The sequence below is a fragment of the Natator depressus genome, chromosome 1 (assembly GCF_965152275.1).
Source record: "Natator depressus isolate rNatDep1 chromosome 1, rNatDep2.hap1, whole genome shotgun sequence".
NCBI classification, from domain to species: domain Eukaryota; kingdom Metazoa; phylum Chordata; order Testudines; family Cheloniidae; genus Natator; species Natator depressus.
Window position 1 is genome coordinate 51,922,793 of NC_134234.1, and position 18,851 is coordinate 51,941,643.

Here is an 18,851-nt window from a genome sequence, read left to right on the forward strand (position 1 = left end):
CGCCATTCTTGGGTGCATCCTCAAAATGCCTGCTTCTGGCTGCCCTGATCTCGAGAGGGGCCAAGCTGGGCAAAGGAGCGGGAAGACAAAGGTTGCTGTCGCTTAAACCCCTTGTCTTTCTCCTTTTGTGTAGGAGTTGGACCGGCACACACCCCACAACCTTGATGGAGGCGGGAGAGGCGGCGGCTGGAATGGCTTTCTAGCCTGTTGTGGGGTGTGCAGGCCCAAGGACTGGAGGGTGGCATAGGAGTCTTTAAGGCCGTGGAGCCATATATTGGTCATCTCCGAGAAGAGCCCTGCTCCCTCAAATGGGAGATCTTGGAGGGTAGTTTGTATCTCCTGGGACAGCTTGGAGGACTGTAGCCAGGAGCTGTGCCTCATGACCACTGCAGAGGCAACCACCCTGGCTACCGAGTCTGTAGTGTCCCAGGCCATCTGGAGGGCGCCTCTTGCCACTGCTTTGCCCTCAGCCACTAAGGTGGAAAACTCCTGGGCTTGGTCCTGTGGAAGGCCCTCCTTGAATGTGCTGATGGAGTCCCACAAGTTGAAATTGTACCTGCCTAGGAGGGCCTGATGGTTAGGCACCTGAAATTGTGGGAGTCAGAGATGGATCCCTGGCTGGGCTAAGGGGTCTGATCACAGCAGTACCCCTGTGTAGCTCTGGGGGAGGCACATGTGATAACACAGGTCCTTTGCCCGAAACCCCCTTGTCTTGCAGTGCCGATGGGCCCTTGGGCTTCAGCCGCCTCTTGGGGAACGGTGCCGGGCGGGTTTTGGTGCCAGTGGTGCGCTGCACACCGGCGCCGAAGTACTAGGCATGCCGTTTGACTGGGAGGGCTCTGAGGCAAGACCAAGCACAGGCTCCATGAGGAGGGCCCTCAGCTATCCTGCTCCTTCTGGGTTTTAGGGCGAAAGTTCTTGCAGATCCTGCACTTGTCTTTTCAATGTGATTCCCCCAGACACCTCAAACAACTGTTGTGGGGATCACTAATGGCCACTTGCCGAGTACATGATGAACATGGCTTAAAGCCTGGGGGCATGCTGCACTCCGCAGCAAAGTCCCAGCTGGGACTCTTAACTACTAAGACTAAGTAGCTAATAACTAACTACAAAGGAGACAGAACAATGGGCTGAAAGAACTGCTAACGTTATTGCAATGCAAGACAAGGCACGCCAACTAACCGTCACGGACGGTAAGAAGGAACTGAGAGGGCGTAGGGCCGGTGGTGCCTGATATACCAATGCATGAGCACAGCACTCAAGGGGACGGAAGAATCCCATGCACCGCTACAGACTAGGGAGCGAATGGCTATGCAGCAGTTCTGCAGAAAAGGACCTAGGGGTTACAGTGGACGAGAAGCTGGATATGAGTTAACAGTGTGCCCTTGTTGCCAAGAAGGCCAATGGCATTTTGGGATGTATTAAGTAGGGGCATTGCCGGCAGATCGAGGGATGTGATCGTTCCCCTCTATTCGACATTGGTGAGGCCTCATCTGGAGTACTGTGTCCAGTTTTGGGCCCCACACTTCAAGAAGGATGTGGAAAAATTGGAAAGAGTCCAGCGGAGGGCAACAAAAATGATTAGGGGACTGGAACACATGACTTATGAGGAGAGGCTGAGGGAACTGGGATTGTTTAGTCTGCGGAAGAGAAGAATGAGGGGGGATTTGATAGCTGCTTTCAACTACCTGAAAGGGGGTTCCGAAGAGGATGGATCTAGACTGTTCTCAGTGGTAGCTGATGACAGAACGAGGAGTAATGGTCTCAAGTTGCAGTGGGGGAGGTTTAGGTTGGATATTAGGAAAAACTTTTTCACTAGGAGGGTGGTGAAGCATTGGAATGCGTTACCTAGGGAGGTGGTGGAATCTCCTTCCTTAGAAGTTTTTAAGGTCAGGCTTGACAAAGCCCTGGCTGAGATGATTTAGTTGGGGATTGGTCCTGCTTTGAGCAGGGGGTTGGACTAGATGACCTCCTGAGGTCCCTTCCAACCCTGATATTCTATGATTCTATAACATCGCAGCCAACCCTACAGATACTGCTATGGCAGAAGTCGCCATCGACACTGCACATGGGCATGCACATACCTAGAATGGAATCGACTTGAGCAAGCACTTGAAGAACCAGATTCCAGTGGTTCTTCATTTGTGTAGTTTACTCATCTGATTGTTTTCTAAGGGGCGTGCTCCTGCGCCTGTAGTGAATGGGAGCAGGACCGGGCCCTAGACCCTTATCAAGGTTTAATTTGTAAATCTCAGCCACACAGAAAAATGCAAGCCGAAAAACTGCTCTCAGTTTGGAAGTAACTTTATTAACAGTAAGCACAAGACATGTATGATCACTATTACACTAGGATAATTTTAGCCAAAAGAAATGAAAGTTTGATTTAAGAAGTGTGTTATTCAAACATCAGACTAAGTACATTGTTTTCAGGCAGCCCCAGTGCTGCTATGGGTTTATATTTGCATTGTAGATGTACGCTAAATCCCTTTTTTCTGGACGATGAAGTTTTGCTCAGGCTGTGACAGTGGGAGGAAGAAATGGCAGAAATCAACCAGAGAAAGAACTCATGTAGTTTACTCTTGTGTATTTAGGCTGGGCAGAATTTGTTGTTTGAAATAATTTTGACAGATAGTGTTTAATTTTAAGCGTTTTTTTCAATTTTTATTTATTTAAACTTTCACAATTGCACAAAATTATGGGTTTTAAGCATTTTTTTATTTCTATCCATTTAAATTTTCACAGTTGAAGGAAATTATGGGGTGAGGTGTCAGACAATAATTATTTAATGACAGCAGACATTGAGATCCAAAAAATTAAAGCTTTCTAACCATTAGAACACACATTTTCAGCATCACATATGAAAATATACAAAGTAAATATTCTCTCATAGGTTCTCAAGCTGCATTTTTCTTACTTCACCTATTTGTAAATTATTACAGATAGATACTTTCCCTACTGGTTTGTGTGTACAGTGAAATTGATGTTTACTAACATTCAACAGTAAAAATCTAATCCTTCCAAGCCTTTGTATATTTATATATTCCATTTGTACTGGGTTTTTCCCTCAAGTAGAGTGTGATAACTAATACATACCAATAAACAGCAGAGAACCTCTCAAATCCATAGTTTGGCCCCTCACATGCATACATTTTTGGAGGATTAGAGCCTTCATTACTATACACACTTTATAATCCACACACAAAGGGGTTAATCTTCCCATTTATCAGCAAAATTTAAATAGCAGAGGCAGTGCTGTAATGAGATCTTGAATTACTAATGAGTTATCTTTACAAAATATGCTGTGGTAAATTTATTTGTATTTTAGAAAGAATTATAAATAATTAAAACAGAACTGAAAGTGTCAAAATAAATGAAGAAAATGTAGCGATGAGTTATCCCTGCTCTTTGTTAAATTTGCTCCCGTGTTCGCTAATCTGCAGTGTCTCGCAGGCATGAGTGTGAATTAATGAGATTCTACCACACATTGTAATATCAGAAACATTTTGATACAGATGACATGATAAGATATTTGAAAGTGCAAGAGGTTAGGATTAACCAAAGGAGAGATTCCTTCCAAGGATTTCAATTTATGATGAATTATGTATTTGAAATTAACTGGTTGGTCTAGTTTTCCTGTGCTATTATTATGCACGACCATTTTAGGATTAACTCAGAATACAAAATAGCAGTATACATGTGTAACAAAAAGACTGCACATCAGAAAACAGTTCACAATTTGCCAGTGTGAATATATCCAGCTATGATGGAAGTGCAACTGACTCCAAAGGACACAGTGTGTAATTTAAAACAGAATTAAACAAGCCAAACCCAAAATGGTTATTAACCAAGACGGCAACCCCATGCTCTGGCTGTTGCCAGAAGCTGGGACTGGATGGCAGGGCATGGATCACTCAATAATTGCCCTCTTCTGTTCATTCCCCCTGAAGCACCTGGCATTGACCACTGTCGGAAGACAGGATACTGGGTTAGATGGACCATTAGTCTGATCCAGTATGGCTGTTCTTATGTTCTAACCCAGGGAATCAATTTAAGGAGGAAGTATGTGATCTACTTTGCACAGGCAGTTGATTGTAAAATAAAAGCTGTATGTTGTCTTGTCTTGTGCAGGTGCTCTGGGGCAAAGTGGGTGTTTGACAGGAGTATTAGCTGACCCCCTTCTAAACCAAGGTTTAACTACCACTCAGCCTCTCTTCACCTGGCAGAGGTGCTCAAAGGAAAGGGCTCTGAGAGTGGTTGTTCTGGGAGGAGGATGCCATTAAGAAGGTAGCGCTCGCTCTACACCAGGAGTCATGGCATTATGCTGAAGCCCCCAAGCTGCGGAGATTTTTTGTTCATGTGAACTTATTTTGATTTCTTGTTATAAAGGTTATTCCTTAAGAAATAGGCCTTGCTGACTGTGACTCTCCTTTTTTTCCCTGTCGAGTCATTCCAGCAGTTTACTGGGTGAAAGAGGGTACAGGGATTCTCTCCTCTATCCAGGAGCCAGGCAGAACACTGCCTGACAACTCCCTAACAGTGTGGGGGCAGCTAGCCCCAGTCCATAGTTCCCGATATGTAGTGCCCAGCCAGACTGGGACTATGGCTAGGCACTTTTGCCCCATGCACAGACTCAGATGGGAGGATAGGGAGGCATGCATAGCTGCACATTTCTGCTGCACACATAAGTACACTGTCCAGCATGCTCCCTACCATCACACCTTTCCTTGGGGCATTCTGCTCATGAGCTCATCTCCACTCTCCCTGGTCCCTCAGTGACACAGAATTTAGTCCTAAAAACTTTAGAAAGCTGCAGCCCTGCATGGACCCTTCTCAGCTCTTTCACTAAAGCTCCCCATTGTACCTGCAGACTATTCTGACTAGCTACCTGTCCCAACTCAAAAGCAGGAGACACCCAGGATAAAACCAGCATTCCTGGCAATGGCATAATCTGCATTATGAGCAACATGTCTCAGCTTTGAAAATGACACTTTAATGAGTGTTCTATTCTGAGTTTACTCCATTGTTCCCCAACCTTTATTTACCGCATCTGCTTCTAGTTTTCCTGGAATCAATAATGAAAGAGAGAGATTAATAGGAAGATGGATGAAATGCTTGTCTATGGTTTTGACTTCCATCACAAAATGCCCTGCACTGCTAGGGATGATATCACACATTACATTTCAAATGGTCTATAGATCTCCCCCCAGATTTATCAGATAGAATTTAAGTATTCTTAAAGTTGCACATGAAAGAAAAAGTCCCTAATGAGCCAAGAACACTGGCTTTCCCTTTGAGATCCATTCCAAGAACAAGTAAATTCAGCCGCGCTTCTTTATTATTCTATTCAACCGAAAGAAACAGATGCAGTTTCTCCCATAGTAGTCACTATAAATCTAAGGGACTATACAGCTCTCTAAGCAGCAAGTGGTGAGTGATGCTTCCTGATTCTCATAGCTTTGCAAGCAGATAATAAATGCTCTCAGCCATGAAAGAGCAGGGTCAAATCAGACAAAGCTAGACACAGTTGCCTCTCCCTCAATCCTGAAGCTGAGGGGGCCCACTGATGTTCATGCTTCAGTGCCACAAGGTGTGGAATACAAGTTGCCTCTCCTTAGCAGAGCTCTCCTGTGATAATGTTGCAACCACCGTCTTGGTCACTACCAGGAATGAACCTGCAGAGCTAATGTGTGGGCCACTTCACTACAGTTTGACTTAGACTATAATCCTGACTGAACACCCATTGGACTCACTGGAAAGACTTACTGATTTCTGTGGGTGTTGGATTGGGCTCTAGATTCCCTAGCTGGCAGCTGTGTCACAATAATATCCTCTGTGGAGCAGGGACAACAGGACCTTGGGCCCTAAGGGGAATGAGGATGTCTTCCCCTTTATTGCAGTCATAACTATTGCACTGCAAGGCCTTCTGTGCTCCTGTTTAACAGGAAACCTCTTAACTCTCTCCACAAACACATGCACTCACCGGGTCTGGACACTCTATATACCTGCCCATCTGGTGTGGGGTAAATGGGGGATTAAGGGTGGGAAAAAGAAGAAGGGGCCAACTGATGGCTTCATGGGGGATGCCAAGTTTGCTTGAACGGGCTCTGAAAAAAGGTGATATATTAATACTGCTATTTCTGAAATACTGGCAGAAATTAAACTACCATCAACCCACAACAATTTTCTCGCACAGATTTCTTAATAGGAAAATAAGCAGTCTGAGCACCATGATGAATGTTCTTTGTGCCACCAGCAGCTCAAACCTCATACCTCTCTTGATACATTGGCCTTCTCTGTAAGAACCTTAAACATGGTTTGAATTGTTGATACCCGGAAGCTTTAAAAAAAAAAAAAAAAAAACATTAAAAAACCTGTCTTTGCTAAGTAGTTTTCCTCTAAGTGGCTTCTAAATCTCTCTGGCAGCCTCTCTAAAAAGCTGGAGTATTTACGAGTTCATTTAAAGGTTTTTAATTGAATACTAGTTGACAGCTTCATGAAGACCTTTGAGCAGAAAATATCACTGTTTACAATGGGGAAACATTGCAGTGAAATACAGAATTACCTTGCCATAAGTTATGGGAAATTTATGCCCAGTTTCAGACAACGTGGACCTGTCATTCAGAAGAGGCTGAGCACCCAGCTAAAATCAATCAGGGCTGCAGACACTGAGGCCCTTTGAAACTCAGGCCCAAGGGCCCAGATTCTCAAAGATGTTTAGTCCCTTAGTTCCCATCAATGGCAGTAAGCACCTAAGTATCTTTAAGGATCTGGTGTAAGGTGGCTGAAGCTGGGCACTGCAAATCAGTGGCTGCTTTTGTAAAATTTGGACTGAGTGTAATTTAGGGTTTTGCCACGTCTGCTGTGAGTGCTTTAAAACCTGATGACATACCTTAACAAGGCAAGTAGGGTTTACACACTAGGAACTTGGTACTGCAGCCCTTACTCAGGGGTGTAGTCCTACTTAAGTTAATGGGGCTATTTTTATAAGGATTGCTCCCAGGACGGTGGAATGCAGGAGGGAAAAAGCCAACCTGAGGTGATTGGTGTTTTAATCACACACAAATCACATGGGTTATTACTGTGCAAATGCCATTGCTTTCCAGCGGTGAAACCCCCTATGAACCGCAAATATTTTAGAAAAGAGACTGGTGCAGCTGGTTCTGCTGCACTATCAGCAGGAGACAACTGGATTCTAAAGCTGACAAAGACCAGGTGCACCTTGGAAGGGACATGTTCACTCTCCGAGTAGAAGAGGAAGGTGCTGAGAATGTCTATATTCAAGTCCATTCTATACAGGCACTAACAGGGGATTGAGGAAGAGGAGGAGGTTGCAACTTTTGCCCTCTGGGCTGGAGGGAGTCAATTGTCTTTTACTGAAAAGGGCAGCGCAGAAGGGAAGGACGAACCTAGGATACAGAATGGGGGAAAGTAACTAGCTGCTGGAATGGAGCAAGTGGGTTTTCTCCATTCTCAGTTGCTAAAAATGGAGGGGAGCTGCAGTCAGAAAAGCACAGAAAAATTGATGGAGAAACTGAGCAATGAGTATTTTGAAAACCACAGTTCAAAGACCCCAGTAGGATGACATTGCTGATGCAGAGGATGCTGTGTAGAGAAGATTAGAGAGCTGATGAAAAAGTCTTTTCCAACTAATTTTTGTCAACTCTGCTAATGCCTAGAGTTGCTCTGTACCGATATTACTTGATTTCATTGCTGTGGGAGATTATAAAGCAAGCTTCTCCTGTCAGATAATGATGCTGCTGATATCAAGTGGTGACAGAATGGGGCTTTTCACCAATATACATTTCCCATGAAAACTTGCTATCTTGCACAGAATTTAATGATAATTTATTATTCTGTGCAATAACACTGTTGGAAATGCTTGAAGCTGTATTCAAAGAAAGTAACCCTGTTGGTTTATTAAAAATTCTTGTGCTACATTCATAATTATCACCTTATAATAGATATTCCACAACTTCTAGAAGTTGTGAGAAATCTTTTCAACAGATGTTGTTTGACTTTTATACAACATATTCCTAAAGGTTTCAGAAATCCTCTTCTTACAATTGGACAGTGCAATGCTTAGTTCTAGATATTGTGCAAGGAGAAAAGAAAAATCATTCTGTTCAATAAAAGTTTCAGGGTAACTCTTCTGTTTAGTAAAAAGCGGGATCTATGAAGTTACTGGAGTTTCTGTCCCTTACAGCAACCTGGTTCCTGGCAGCTAGCTAAGCTGGCCTGCCTAAGCATAATCAAATATTCACCCACCCCTTTCACATGTTGTTGGTGATCATGAAAAAGGATTGGTGCCCTTCAGAAAAGATTACGTGCCCTGGGCGAGTGGAGTTTTGCCAGTCTGGTTCCATGCACCAGAGTGTAGGCAACAGCTTGTCCAACTTGCAGAGGGAACGTGGACTGGAAGCTTGTAAAACACTTTTGCCCACTGCTTTGCTCTGGACTTCCTGTTCCCCCTGTAGTCCTGGCCATTCCCTGCAACATGGCCAAAACCACTGTGCAAATGCCACGGCCTATGGCTAAGATGGTAAACAGCCTATTCCAGCAACTGTAGGGATGGGTACTGTATGCTTTGCCCCCTGAGACTGGCTGAGAGCATCACCTGCTGAGTCCCTGAATAATCAGGGGCCCAGAGTCAGTCCCCAAACCAAGGCTCCCTGAATAATCAGGGGCCCAGAGTCAGTCCCCAAAGCAAGGCACCATCAATACAGTAAACGTATCCGACTCAATCCCACTCCCACCTCCCACTCTTGTATGTTTGCTGCTCCCAACTCTGCCATGTACCCAGTACACAGGCTCTCCCACAGGGAATAAGCTAGTTATGTAATTTCACAATTTACACTTTACTTCCCTTTTGTGACTCAGATTCCAAGTCCCTTTCAGACGTACCATGGATAGCACCACAATTGTCTAACTACAGATAGTTCTAATTTAAAAAATACATCAATACTGCTCAGTGGAGAGGATGAAGTTTACATGCCAGATAAGTATTTAATTTATTTATTTATCTATCTATCTTGCAAAAAGCAGTAGAAGTTAACTCATTTTTTTATTTTATATATATATATATATATATATATATATATATATATATATATATGCATAGATTTTGGTTTTGTTTAAATGAAATTGTTCTTGTTTTTCAGTGCAACAGTACCATACACTACTGTGTCAACAGTATCTGACTACTGCGGTTAGGCCAGGATGCTCTGACAAGGAAGAGCTGAACACCTCCTGTGAGCCAGCAGCTCCCACTGAAATCAACGGTACATGTGGAAAACTAAGCTTCTCATAGGACCTGGCCCGTAATGCTTTGCCATAGTGTGACAGACTGTACTTTACGAAACTATGATAAATCTTGTACAAAGTATGCCTTGTGAGAGATATTGTTTGAAAACTCATAACTCGCTGATCATTATTATCCTGGCATAATATGTCTGGCAACATCGTATGTAAAGTTAGTAACATCATAGAATCTTATAAGGCATATTCCAATTCTGGGGAAGCAGCCCAAACCAGTTCCTCAGAGACAAAAGGAAAATGGATGCCTCTGCCAGGTGTCAACAAAATCAATTGGACAATCGCCTGAGTAAGCGGCCATTCTTTGGCAGGAAGAAGGGTGTGAGTGATAAATTTGCATCTTGGCAGACAGACTTACTGTCACCTGAACCCCAGTTGGAGATGATTCTCTAAGAGGAGGAAAAGATATAAAAATGAGGAACAGAGGACCCAAATCACCTCTCTCCTCCTTTTCCAGCTGCTCACGGCGTTAACGACCCCTGAAGAAACACCGAACTGGGGTAGGGGGCCTGCCTGAAGGAGTTCAGCCAGTAAAAGCATGTGGTGAGAAAAACCTTTGCTTTGAATTCACTTCGTTTGATAAGTTATTACTTTGCATTTTACCATTTATTTCTTTGTAACCAATTCTGACTTTTATACCTCATTACTTGTAATCACTTAAAATCTATCTTTCTGTAGTTAATAAACTTGTTTTATCTAAACCAGTGTGTTTGGACTGAAGTGTTTGGGAACCTCCATTTGAGATAACAAGGCTTGTGTATATCATTTTCTATTAATGAAGTGACGGACTTTCTATGAACTTGTATTGTCCAGGAAGGTGCTGGGCAGTACAAGACGCATATTTCTGGGGACAAGTTTGAGACTGAGAATTTGCTGGTGTCACTCTGTAATATAATTCAGGAGAGACTGGCTAGAACACTCAGATCTTTCAGCTGGGAGTGATTTTGCATGCTAGAGGCTGTGTTTGAACAGGCCAGGAGTGGTTATTCTCACAACAAAGCAATGTAAAAGGCAACCCCAGGTTGCGAAAAGAAGGGACACAGCTGTTCAACAGTCCATATTGTACCCTGCAGAATGTCACAAATAGGGAGACAGACTGGAACTGCTGTTTATTCCTTTAACTCACCAGCTGAAATTCACCCTATGCACAAATCCTGCGGGCCACTTTGGTTCTGCTTAAGTCCTCAGAATTTAAAATGGATGTATGTGGTGCACAGCTGTGGTGTTGGTTCTCTACAGCCAGGGGTTCTTAATCCATATGGCATGCTGAGAATTCTCACCTCTCAAAGACTTGGGTGGGAAGTGAAGATGCTCACAGGAAATGTTTAGCTCTTTGCAGGGATCTGGTTTATTTCATATAAAAGAACAGATGTGCTAACCCTGAATTTATCACCTTGTCATACTAGCATCATGTTAACTAGAAACAACAAAACATATCATGAAAAAAATAGGGATAGTAGACTATGTATATATATTTACATCTACATATAGAAACTTCTTTTAATTGGAGATTCTATAAGCCACTGCCTGCAATAGCATCCATCTATAGGTAATACTAGAGATGATTCTTAAGAGACTGAGGAGATGGGGTTATGAGGTGAGCCCATCTGTGTGAGCACCTTATCCAGCCATTGCAATGGTCCATGCAGATGAATCTCAATCCAGCAGGGAGTGCTTGTCACGTCCTGGCGATGATACTCTGCTCCCCAGCCCTACAGAAATACCAAAGGATCAAAAGGTGAGGTTTTTTCATTGTAATTCCACCACTAAAGGCCCAGCTTCGTTGCAGCCAGTGGGAAAGTGGCCAGCGACGTCAACTAGGTTGCCAGCATTTTATACATTTTCCTAGGGCCAACTTCTCCAGCAAGTGGGGAGTCTCAAGGGCCAGAGCTGTCTATACATTTCAGTGAATTTAAGATTGTTGGTGACATGATTATCTAAAAGTCTGTGGTTCACACAGATGTTTGAATACTAAAGACTCCTACAAGGCCCCATGAGCCTCTTCTAATTTACACTTAGTTTATTTATAGGCTTTTCCATCCTCCATCAACCCCCTTCCTCTTCTGGGGATTCTGACCTGCAACTGTCCCTTGTGGGGAGGCTTCATAGCTTTCTCATTCTGGGTTCTTGAGTGCATGGGTTTCTCTCCCCCTGCCTTTCTTCTAATGGAGGGGGAGGGGGTTCCTCCTCTCTTGGATTCTCCTCTAGGGTGGGGAACATTTTGGGCTTCACCCATTTGTGTATGTTCCCATTCCCTATCTCATCATTCCCTCATCTCCTGCTCTGCCATTCTCACTTTGGGTCTCCAATCTTCCCATGTCCCTCATTTCCTATTTCCCTCTGTCTCCTCCAACAACTACACCCTCACCATAAGATAAGGTAAATGGGGCATACACACACTTGCTCTCTGTTCCTCTCTGTGCCTGGCTCTCACAGACCCCACCACTGGGAGACGGGATATACAAGAAGCCTTCGGCTTCTCAACAGTTCTCTACAGTGGATCCTGTAGCAGGAGGCCACTCTGCCAGCTGCCCAGGTCTCTTACTGGGGTTTGAGAGACCCCAGGAGAGTATGATGGGGTTAATAATGCATTGGAGTCCTGGAGCACCAGGACAACCAACAAGTCCGTTTCAATGGGTGCAGAACTGAATTCTTATTGTGCAGCTAACTGCATAAAATAAACCACAACATTCAGTATGAAACCTAGTGGAGCGACTATGCCCAATTTCAGCTCAAACACAGAAGGCCCAATTCTACCACACCTAGTGCGGCTATGTAGTACCTTACCGTGCTGATTTCACTGAGTTAAGTGGCTTAAGAGATTACAAGACTAGCTCAAAATCACACTTCTGGGCAATGTCAGAGCCAGGAACAGAACTCCGACATCAATAGGACTAAGCACAAACTAAGATACTAGTCAGCATGAGTAGAGTTGGCAGGAGCAGGCAGTTTTAGTGAGTCACTAAGCAAAGATGCTGAGGTTTATCTGTGTTGCTCCTGATCTGGAGGGCTAATAGGTTTGTCATCACCAAAGAGACATTTACTTTAATACGGTGTAATTTTTACAGGGAGAAGAGTAAGCTTTGGGACGTGTCGAACAGGCTCCTTTTAATCAATTAATGTCATTCTGGGCTGCAGTGAAGTCAGTTTACATTAAAGTTCTGGAAAAGTTTTCATAAAAACTCTTTTCTTTACATTGGCCCCAGTTTATGTACCAGACCTCCTGGATCTGTAATACTGGTGTGTTCTGTACCCTTTTTTCATCAGAAAGTGCATAGACAGTAGGACAAATGTCAGAAGTGCCTAAGCCCCTCACTTTATTGGCGGTACTGCCAATCTGAGGGGAAAAAAATCAAAGTTTGTGCACACCTGACTTGTTTGGTGCATGGAACAATGACTTACATTGCAGCAAGCCAAATGTCCAATCCATCTTGTTTAGGTGGCTGGACAGCTCCCTCTTGTGGCCGCTTGAACACGTTCTCATGCTCTTTAATGCTCAAATAAATTTGTTAGTCTCCAAGGTGCCACAAGTACTCCTTTTCTTTTTGCGAATACAGACTAACACGGCTGCTACTCTGAAACATGTCTTTAATGGGTTTGTTACTCTTCATGCTGCACACTCAAACCCACCGTGACTAAAATGGCAAGGAACTGTGACTTCTGCTTGTGTCTCTATCAAAGAAAGTTACTCCAACTCCTGCTGCTTATGAACAGCCTGCCCTGAGCTGCAGCTGGAATTCTTGGCTCCCAGTACTAAAATGAAGCTGGAAGCTTAAGCAGATGGAGGAGCTCTCTGAAGTGATTAGAAAGGGAGTGCAATCAAAACTACGGGCAAAATCCTAACCTTGTTGTCTTGTGCCATATGATTGCAATGGGGATGGCAGTGACTAAGTGGAGGGTCCAAGAGCCTGCTTGCCAGCATAGAGCAAATGGCTCAGAGGTTTGGAGGCAATGAACTCAGCAGTAGTCCACACTGGCGGTTCCAAGTAGGAGAAGCACAGGCCCCTCCTGGCAGGTTCTGTCAACAGTAGCCGATATGCAGGGAGCCTGGGGCTTGGCCATGCCCTAGATGAACAAGCTATGCAGTCCCTTCAAGCTGTGGAGCACCACAGTAAGTGTTTTCCAGGTCCTCTCCTTAGCACTACGGCCTCAGGCAGTGTAGTCCAAGAGGAAGTGAACCAAACTGGGAGTCAGAAGACCTGGGTTCTGTTCCTGATACTGACAAGCTGTGTGATTGTGGAGGTCTCATTTAACCTCTCTGTGCCTCAGTTTCCCCATCTGCAACAGGGAAAATGATACCCACCTTTGTAAAGAGCATCACAATCTATAGATGAAAAGCATTCTATATGTTCTTAGTATTATTACAGTTAACAGCACTCAAGGATGCACAACGTTGTAATCCTAACCAGCTGCTGCATGGGTGCACTGGGGGAAGAAGGGACAGAAAGCAGCTGCTTGCACCCTCCGTCCCCAGTGGAGGAGAGGATAAGGTTTTGCGACAAAAATGACCATACGAGGACTCCCAAAGCAGTTTTCCAAGGAACAAATAAAAAGGAGCAATGAAGTTTGAAAAGATTAGAAATGGACCTCTCACACATTGAGGATAGGGAGCCAAAAGGGTGATAATAAAGGGTGATAAGGGTTTACAATTGTTTCAACAAAGCAAGATGATAACATGGGAGCAGTCTGGTTCAGCATGAAAACACAACAGCATTCCCTGCCACTCGGGTTTGATTCCAGATAACACATCAAAGAGAGCGCCAGTGAGTTACTGAGATAATGAAGGTGTTGCATGCACTTCCTGAACAAACATGCCCAGTCATGTCTTCCAACAAAGAGCACTGTTTTCGCTACTAATGCTTGAGTTGTACAAGACTTCAATTCCTTCCGAAACTGGAACACAGCATAACAGTGCAGATCATGGCTTGGGAGACTTTGGCTTGCACGCTTAGGAAAAAAGTGCCAGGGGATTTTTAATGTCCACAAAATGCAGATAGGACTTTGGTCCTTAAGGTTTTATAGGAAAGGTCTGCACTTAGGAAGCTGTTTAGACACTTTTCGGGGGGGGGGGGGGGGTTGACCCTGCTGATATTCATTCTAGGCAGATCAGTCCTGATTCTTGGCCCAAAAGCCCTGTCCCCTCTGGCATAAATACACTCAGCTTGTATAAAGCTGCAAAGACCTGTCAGTTATTACAAACAAGATCAACTAGACTGAGGGAGTCTTCCAGAGCTGAAGAAGTGAAGAGAAAAAACTTCCAGTCCTCTGTGGTTAGCTTTCTCCCGGAACTGCAATCATAAGCTCTAGAGGCACTGGGAGAGGTTTGTTCAACCACCTGAAAGTTACCAGGCTCCTCTTACACTATGTCTACACTAGCAATTAAAAGACAAAACTTTTGTGGTTCAGCAATGTTAAACTTTAACAGAGATGTTAAAGTATTTTGTTGGCAAAAGAGCCGACAAACAGCAGCTACACTGCCCAACTTTTAGAGACACAACTGCATCAACATAGCCATGTTGCTAAATCCTGCGAAATGTAGACATGTCCTTCGTCAGGACAAACTAATGGGAGATGGACGGGCCTGTGAGGTTATAAACTGTAATTGTAAATGAGAGGACAAGCTGCCGGCAGAGCTCAAAAGGTTCTGTATTCTATCCCTTGCTCCTATGCTTTTTCATTTTTCACTTAGGTCGATATTTCCAAACCTGGGTGCCTAAAGTCAGACTTCGAACTCTGCACCTAAACAGCAATGGGCTGGCTTTCAGAGGTGCTGAGCAACCCTAACTTCAAATGATATTGAATGGGAATGACGGGCACTCTGAAAATCATCCCACCTTTATCTAGGCGCCTAAATACGGATTATGGAGTCTGACTTTGGGGACCTAGATGTAAAAATCTGGCCTTAGTCTCCTCTTGCTGGGAAAGGGCATTGAGAAGATAGTAGAAAAAAAGTCAACTAGCAGAATCTGATACATTCCAAGTTTCTGGAGAGCAGTTAGTCTGGCTTTAGACCAGGCCATGGCCCAAAAAAGCAATAGTTTCAGTGGTCAACAGTCTCCTCAAGTCAGTGGGCAATGGGCAGTTGTCTTCAATACTATTGATCATAAGGAGATACTAACTCACTAGCTGAACACGGCTGGGATTGATGAACAGCTTTGAAGAGATTCTCTTCATTCCTTGCAGCGAGAGATCAGAAATGTGTGGACCACCATCAATTCCTATCAAGTTCAATGAAAACTGAAGGTGTTCAGCACCTCACAGCTAGGCCCCATCACTTTCATTCTACAGCAACTACAGACTGTGAATTGTTTAGGAGCATTAATACATTTTTTTATGTTAGTGGCTAGACAAAAAACTCTATTGTAAAAGATCAACACAGTTAACTGATCCCAGGGATTTCCCTTTTCTTTCCAGAAAGGCAACAGAAGAAAAGGAATCCTTACTTTAACAAAGCTCATTCGGATAGTGCACATCTTGGTCAGCTCATACACCACCTCAAAGCCATGGTTGACTGACTGGGCGAGCAACTGGGCAAAGAGCTGGTTGTTGAAAATCTTGAGGCTGCAGCCGCTGGGAATCTTGCAGACAGTGGCTGGGTGGAAGCCATGCTGATAGTTACAGTTGCGGCTCTGTACAAAAATGCTGCTGTCACTCACGCATTCTGCATACACCTCGCCACCAACATAATACAGATGGACACCTTGAAAGAACAAAACCCACGAGTTATTTCTCTGTAATCCTTGACATATATTATATCAGGGCTTTACACTTTGGCTACTTTACTTCTGTACAGTGTAGCCAGGGGGCGTGGTCTCCCTCAGAGACTGATTAGAAGGAACCCCCGTCCACACCTTGGTGGGTGGAGCCAGGACACCCACGCCCACCCTGCCAAAAGCAGAGGGGTGGGACAGGAAGTATAAAGGGCAGGCCAGGAAGTATGAAGCTCAGTTCGGCTAGAGCCACCAAAGGAGACAGATGCCTCCCACCTGCTGCTAGAATGGGAGCCTGAAGAGGACCTCAACCGCGCTAACTCGGCAGGATTGCCAGAGCTGCCAGCCAACCAGGACGCCGAGGAGCTGCTGCTGGTGACATATTCTGGGGGTACGGAGGACAACCCCAAGACACAGGTACACAGCAAAGGGAGCATAGGAAGTAGCCCAGGGACAGCTGACTACAGTCCAGTTGTGTTGTTACCTGAACCCAGGTCAGCGTATTTCGGCTGGATCACCGCTGACCCATTGGCGGAACCATCTGCCAATGTTAAGGCCCTGGGCTGGAACCCAGTGGAGTAGGGTGGGCCTGGGTCCCCCCTACTGCTAACCCCACCATAGGGCGGCAGCCTCCCCACTTTAGGCCAAGAGGCCTGCATTTGTCTGCCATTTGCCAGAGCTAGGATGTCAGACTCTTTGGTGCTCCACCCTGCCTGAAGGCCTGAGCCCCTAGACTGGTGCTCTGTCCTGTTTGCAGGCCTGAGCCCTAGACTGCTAGCTACTCTGCCCTGTCTGAGGGCCGAGCTTGTTAGACCACTCATTTCTCTGCCCTGCCTGAGGCCAGAGCCCTGGACTTCTTGCTGCCTAGCCCTACTTAGAGGTCCAGGGCCTCAGAGACTGCTAATCCCCCAGTAACCCTTGTCTTGCCAGGGGCCTGGGAGTAAAGGGGCATGGCCTCCCTTGGAGACTGATGGGGAGGGACAGACATGCAGTCCTACATACAGGAACCAGCCCATTATTATTCCATCCATGTAATTCCTGTATCTCACCCTAATGATAGTTACTGTAAAGTCACAGATTTCCTATACAAAATAATAAAATATTGCTACTGATACATATAAACACCTACATACATACACATTAAATGTAACATATCATGCACAGAACAAACCTTTCAGTGAATTATGTCACAATTCTATTCCATACCAAAAAACTACACCAAAAGACCATTATTAAGGTTGCAAAATCAAGCACACTACAAAGTTAGGAAATGACAGAATTAAGGTTGCCTGCGCAGTCTTAATTCCCTCCCCTGCACACTGGATATACCTCATTCAGTACACAGAGCGGAGGGCACTCTCTTACCGAGCAGCCATTCAACCATTCGTTTTATCCTCACTGTTCAATGGGTGGTCCCTGCCTTATTTACACTACTCAAACCTTGCTACAAGGACAACAGTACTAATTTCCTCCTGTGTTTTTCCTGCAGCATCTGAGTGTTTAAAAATATTAAATTAATTAATTTTCCAAACACTCAGAGGAGGGGGTAGAATTTCCACCTTACAGATGGGGAACCGAGGGACAGACAGATTAACACCAAATGTATTCACTAATTTTGAGTGCCCCACTTGAGACATTAGCACCTGATTTTTCAGAGTACTTAGTATTAGGGCTGTCGATCAATTGCCGTTAACTCACGCGATTAATTAAAAAAAAATTAATTGCGGTTAATCTCCCTTTTATACGCACTATTAAACAATAGAATACCAACTGATTAAATACATTTGGATGTTTTTCTACATTTTCAAATATATTGATTTTCAATTACAGCACAGAATACAAAGTGTACAGTGCTCACTTTAAATTATTTTTGATCATTTTTACAGTGCAAATATTTGTAATCAAGAGTATTTCAATTTACCTCATACAAGTACTGTAGTAAAATCTCTTTATCGTGAAAGTGCAACTTACAAATGAAGACTTTTTTGTTACGTAACTGCACTCAAAAACAAAACAATGCAAAACTTTAGAGCCTACAAGTCCACTCAGTCCTACTTCTTGTTCAGCCAATCGCTCAAACAAGTTTGTTTACATTTACAAGAGATAATGCTGCCCGCTTATTAGTTACAATGTCACCTGAAAGTGAGAACAGGTGTTCTCATGGGACTTTTGTAGCCGGCACTGCAAGGCATTTACGTGCCAGATATGCTAAACATTCGTATGCCCCTTCGTGCTTCGGCCACCATTCCAGAGAACATGCTTCCATGCTGACGATGCTTGTTTTTTTTTTTTTTTTTAAAAAAAGTGTTAATTAAATTTGTGACTGAACTCCTTGGGGAAGAATTGCATGTCTCCTGCTCTGTTTTACCCACATTCTTCCATATATTTCATATTATAGCAGTCTCGGATGATGACCCAGCACATGTTGCTTGTTTTAAGAACACTTTCACTGAAGATTTGACAAAACGCAAAGAAGGTACCAATGTGAGATTTCTAAAGATAGCTACAGCACTCGACCCCAAGGTTTAAGAATCTGAAGTGCCTTCCAAAATCTGAGAGGGACGAGGTGTGGAGCATCCTTTAAGAGTTAAAAGAGCAACTCTCCAATGCAGAAACTTCAGAACCCGAACCACCAAAAAAGAAAATCAACTTTCTACTGGTGGCATCTGATTCAGATAATGAAAATGAATGTGCGTTGGTCCACACCGCTTTGGATTGTTATCAAGCAGAACCCCTCACCGGCATGGACACGTGTCCCCTGGAATGGTGGTTGAAGCATGAAGGGACATATGGATTTTTAATGCATCTGGCACATAAATATCTTGTGAC

At 44.1% G+C, this 18,851-nt stretch overlaps 1 protein-coding gene across 3 annotated transcripts in view; it reads right to left on the minus strand.

Annotated features, from left to right (window-relative positions):
• Positions 1-2,372: 2,372 nt before the first annotated feature.
• SMAD9 (SMAD family member 9) overlaps positions 2,373-18,851 on the minus strand; it is a 71,009-nt gene continuing 54,530 nt past the window's right edge. For 2 of the 3 annotated variants that reach the window (XM_074959720.1, XM_074959705.1), the window contains 2 exons: positions 15,756-16,012; positions 9,128-11,024 (listed from right to left, as the gene is read on the minus strand). In XM_074959720.1, the coding sequence (XP_074815821.1) occupies positions 10,881-11,024; positions 15,756-16,012 (401 nt within the window). In that variant the 3' untranslated portion in view covers positions 9,128-10,880. Of the gene's footprint in view, positions 6,338-9,127; positions 11,025-15,755; positions 16,013-18,851 lie in introns of those variants that run through there. The other variant, XM_074959712.1, reaches the window with a different exon arrangement.